The sequence below is a fragment of the Elephantulus edwardii genome, unplaced genomic scaffold (genome assembly GCF_000299155.1).
Source record: "Elephantulus edwardii isolate Elephantulus edwardi_28Jun2011 unplaced genomic scaffold, EleEdw1.0 scaffold00015, whole genome shotgun sequence".
NCBI classification, from domain to species: Eukaryota; Metazoa; Chordata; class Mammalia; order Macroscelidea; family Macroscelididae; genus Elephantulus; species Elephantulus edwardii.
In genome coordinates, this window is record NW_006399765.1 from 17,758,902 (window position 1) to 17,763,828 (window position 4,927).

At 53.7% G+C, this 4,927-nt stretch overlaps 1 protein-coding gene across 4 annotated transcripts in view; it reads left to right on the plus strand.

Annotated features, from left to right (window-relative positions):
• Positions 1-2,305: 2,305 nt before the first annotated feature.
• Positions 2,306-4,927, plus strand: part of HNF4A (hepatocyte nuclear factor 4, alpha) — a 26,054-nt gene continuing 23,432 nt past the window's right edge. For all 4 annotated transcript variants that reach the window (XM_006881550.1, XM_006881552.1, XM_006881551.1 and 1 more), the window contains exon 1: positions 2,306-2,420. In XM_006881550.1, the coding sequence (XP_006881612.1) occupies positions 2,306-2,420 (115 nt within the window). The remainder of the gene's footprint in view (positions 2,421-4,927) is intronic.

Genomic DNA, 4,927 nt, shown 5'->3' on the forward strand with positions numbered 1-4,927 from the left:
ACTCACTCATTCACTCATTACTATTTGTGTTTTCACTAATTCATCTACTTTTGCTCATGCGTATTACTAAGCAAACTTACCCACTCATTCATTCATTCATTCACTAATTCACCATCCACCATTCAAGTACTCATTAATTTGATCGTTCACTACTAATTCATTCAATCTTGCAACTCACTCATTCATCCTCATGGATTCACCCATTTATTTATTTATCTCCACAGTCAACACTCTTGGCACCAGCAGCCAGGAAATGAAAAGACGTATTGTGATGGGAAAGTCTGCTGTTAGAGAACTCTCCAAAGGACAGAAGAGCAATGATGTCATTCTGGAGACTAAGGTGTGCCTGATACAGGCCATGGTCTTTGCAATCACTTACTATGAGATCTGGACAATGACTAGAAAGGATAGAAGGAGAATTGATGCCTTTGAGCTGTGGTGCTGGAGAAGAGTATTGAGTATACTATGGACTGCTAAGAAAACAAACAGGTTGGTCCTAGAGAGGGTTAAGCCAGGCTGCTCCTTGGAGGCATTCTGGGGCTTTGTCTGACATACTTTGGACATGTTGCCAGGAGGGACCAGTCCTTGGAGAGGGATGTCATGCTTGGGAGGTTGGAGGGTCAGTGAAGGAGAGGAAGACCCTCTACGAGGTGGATTGAGTCAGCGAATGGGGTAGGTGTGTTGGAGACAGTGAGATTGGCAGAGGATAGAGCAGGGTTTAGGGCTGTTGTACATAGGGTTGCTATGAGTCGCAGGCACATAACAACAAATTCGCTCATTAATTCACCTACCCTCTAACTTATCCATCTGCTCACTTGTTCATTTGCTCTTTCACTAGCTCACACACTCTCACTCCTAGGTGTTGCCAAGCCCTCTCAGCTGCCTTTCCAGCGGGCAGAGAGGACAAGCCCCCAGGCCTCCAAAGTCACAGGCCCTCACCAATGCCTCCATCTCTGGCTCCTCGGGGCGGGGGGGGCTGCTCCTCCCCAGTTGGATGAGGCCTGGAGGATTTGAGAGGAGGAAGCGTCAACCATGACCTGAAGGGCCACAGACCCAGCCACAGAACAAGAAGACCCAGTCCATAAAAATCATGGGGCCCCTTGTTCAAATACCAGTGAGCATTTTCACAATGGCGGCCACAGGGAATTAAAGCAAATGAGGGCCCCTTGGCGGCCGAGGTTCTGTGCAGTTGCCCAAGTTGTGTGCCCGTGAAGCTGACAGGGAAGAGAAGAGATAGCAGAGAGGAAGAAGGGAGGCCCAGAAAGGATGCACAGAGGGGGCGGGAGAAGGAGGAGGGCCCAAGTATTAGCTCCGGTGTTTAATCAAGGCATCCCATTTAATACTCAATCCACCCTCTGAGGTTGCACATTTTGCAGAGGAAACTGAGGCTCAGAGAGGGAAATCATTTACCCAAGGCCACCTGATTACTAGGTGGTAGGCGCCTGAATGCAAATCCTGGTCTGTGGGGCTGTAAGCCCTGGCTCCTCCTGTCCTGGGGAGAGGGCAGGGGGCAGGGTTGAGGGAGACAGGAGGATAGAAGTGAGAGGGGAGGGTGGAGCCCATGCCCAGAGCTGCTCCTGTACTGGGGCTGTGGGTGGGTCATGGGGACTCAAACCCTGGGACCTCTAGTCCACTCTCCCTCTGGAAAATGTCGAGAAGAAAAGAAGCCGGAAGTGAGGCGAGGGAAGGGAAGTGGTTGGTACCAGTGGCCTGGGATTCCGGTCTGATCCGTGGATCTCAAGGGAGCCTGGTTTCAGCAAGAAGGCGAGAATGAATGGCATGGCTGGAGAGTTAAGACGTTGGGCATGTGGGCATTGGGCTAGTAGTGTCTGCATGGCTCAGTTAGAAACCACATTTGGGGTGACCATGACTTGGTGTGACTCAGTTAAAAGGTCAAGAGAGGGCACCAGCGAATTTTAGTGTGTGGCTTGGAGATTCCATAACTGACCCTTGGTGAGTTGGGGCCCCAACAGTTGTAATTAGCACCCCCAGTGTTAGCCAGAAACCAACCAACAGCTAAATCCCCTCTGCCCCGCCCAGCCCATCCACCAGTGGGGGACCAGATTAACCATTAACCCCTACCCCTCCCCGCAGAGCCTCCACCCTGTGAGGAGCCCAGGCTACACTCCCTGCAGAGTCTCACAGAGGACGGTTTGCTAGGAAGGGAGGCAGAGAGGGCACTGGGGAGGAGACACAGAGAGAGAGAGAGAGAGAGAGGGCGGAGCGCGGGGCCAGGGCTGGGCCCACAGCCTTGGGGTGGGCATCCTGGGCTGGGCAGGTGGCCGACGTGTGGTGGCAGGGGAGAATGCGCCTCTCCAAAACCCTTGTCGACATGGACATGGCTGACTACAGCGCCGCGCTGGACCCAGCCTACACCACCCTGGAGTTTGAGAATGTGCAGGTGTTGACGATGGGCAATGGTAGGTGTGGGCAGGTGTGCCCAGGTGTGTCAGTTGGGGCCAGGTGTGCCCAGGTGTGAATGCAGTCTTTGGCACTCTGGATGGGGAGGGGATGGGATTGAAAATGGTAGGTAGGGCTAACACAGGTGTTAGCAGGTGAAGGGATTGGACCCAGGTACGGCGGCCAGGGGCATTCTGGGTGAAGGCGTGGGGCGGGGGGGGGTAGGTTTCCAGCAGAAGCCTAGTCCGGGTAGTCCTGGAAGGCCCTTCCAGGCCCCATTCTCTCCAAGTTCTTCCGCTTGGCATGCCACTGGGACAGGAGACATGATGGTGAACTCCTCTTTGGCATCCAGCTCCAGCAATTCAGCCCAATATGGCCCCTTCCTGGCCCTCTTGGGCCTCAGTCCAGAGAGGTGGAAAGGTATGTCCTGTTCCTGGCTGTGGTGGGTGGCAGCAAATCTGCATTTCAGGGTGCCTTTGGGGCTCTTTTAACAGCACCCCACTTAGATAAAATGAAATTTGCAAGGGGCACTTGGCTCAGATCAACTTGGCTGCGTGTATGCTGTTCTGTGCTCACGTGTGTGATGGCTGTGTGAACATGTGGGTCTCGTATAAGTGCGTGGGTGGGATGTGTGTGTTGTGTTGATGAATGAGTGTGGGTTTACCAGTGTCTGTGGGAATTTGCCCATTTGTGTTCATGTGTCTGTGTGTTTGTGGCCTGTGTACATTCCCACAGGTGTTTATTCACTGAGGGGGTCTCGTTGGCGTGAGGCTCTGTGTTTGTCTAGCCTGGGCATGGAAGGGCTTGTGGGGTTGTGTGTTCCTGTGTCTGTAGGGAGTGGTGGCCGTGTGCTGTTTGTGTGGATCATGCCTCCTTCTGCTGTTTGTTCATGTGGCCTGTGATTCCCGGACGTGTGTCCTGTATCGGCATGTTGCCGCGTGTCTCGTCTGTACCTGCTTCAGATGCTGTGTGTACATCCCTGAGTTGCGGGTAGACACTCCGGCAGGCGTGATCACTCGGATATGAGGTGTGGGGTTTTGACTTTGCCTTTTGCCAAATGAGAGTCCCATCACCAACATGGCTGTTTGACTCCCGGGCAGGTTCTTGTGTCTGTTGGAGAGGTTTCTCCAGCCTCTGCAATGTTACTGAGAGGTGGACAGTTCTCCTCAAGAGGATTGGGAAGCCAGGAAGCTCCCTGGAGGGAGTCCTCACTGGTCCCTGGGGCAGCCGAGCTCAGCCTGCCACCTGCTCCCTTTCTGTGGCTCAGAGTGGAAGTCCAGCTGTGGCTTCAGCCAATGCCTGTACCACTGTGGTCAATTCAGAGAGAAAGAAGAGGTGGCAACCGGATAGGGGGCATCTACTGCTGTGGCCAGTCCTACCAGGGCATTTGCCACCCCCAGCTTGTGTACCTACCCTGTGACCTTGGGCATATCACTTGCCCTCTTTTGACCTCTGTATAGTCTACAAAATGGGCCCAAGCCTGCTGGCCACCTAGCTTTTAGGATTGTCCAGGGCCACACGCTGGACACGGTAAACAAGGAGGTGCCGTGAGGTGTTGTGTGATCTTACAGGGACAGTGCGTGCTGCCACTCTCCTGGCCACAGTCCTGAGTTGCTCCCTGGGACCTGGCCCCACCACCCCTTCAAAGCCCTTGTCCCCAGTTCCCAGGAACTTTGTGTTTCTGGGGCAGAGGCCAAGTCCAGCCCCTTGGCTAAATGTCCCCAAAACAGGATGATCTCTGGCTCAAAACCACAAAGATCTGAGCTCAGACTCTGCCAAAGCTCCTCCTCACCTGTGTGAACTAGGCAAACCATGTTGCCTGGCTGAGACGCAGTTTTCTCATCTGTAAGATGGGGATAAATACTAGTGTCTCTCTTTGAGGGCTGTCCAAGGATTAAACAAGATGGGGCCCTAGAGTCCTTCACACTGGTCACTGGTACTGGTCCCCACATGGTGGTCTTGAGGCCCAAAGCATCAGTGAGGAGGACCTGCGTTCCCAGAGCCTGAAGTGGTCTCGGGGTTTATATGAGGCTCCTTCAAAGTGCTTTGCATACATCCCGGGCTGCTGGCTCACAGGCTCCAACGATAACTTCTCCCTACCCTTGCCTCCCACTCGGTAACAGGGGGTCCTTACTTATCTGAGGTCACCGGGGACGCCTTGACATGTGCAGCTCTGATCAGCGAGGTCCAGCACTCCTGAGCTATATAGATCCAGCTCTTCTCCTTAATGGCTGTGGGATGACCCTGGACAGGTCACAGTCCCCTGCAAGACTTCATGTCCCCCTGGAGAATGGGGCTGAGGGTTCCTTCCTTCCCCATAGCCTCTGCCCATGGCCATGGGTTGTATGGTCAGCTTGCCCAGGGGATGGGGTTGTTGTCGGTCTGCTCACCCTGGACAGTGTCAGATTACTGGATTAAAGAAGGTAAGCGGGACTCATTTGTCCTTGCTCACTCTTGGGAACAGTCACACATTTTTTTCCACCACAGAGAAGATCCTATTTCCAGATATGGCCGCCATCTCTCTCTC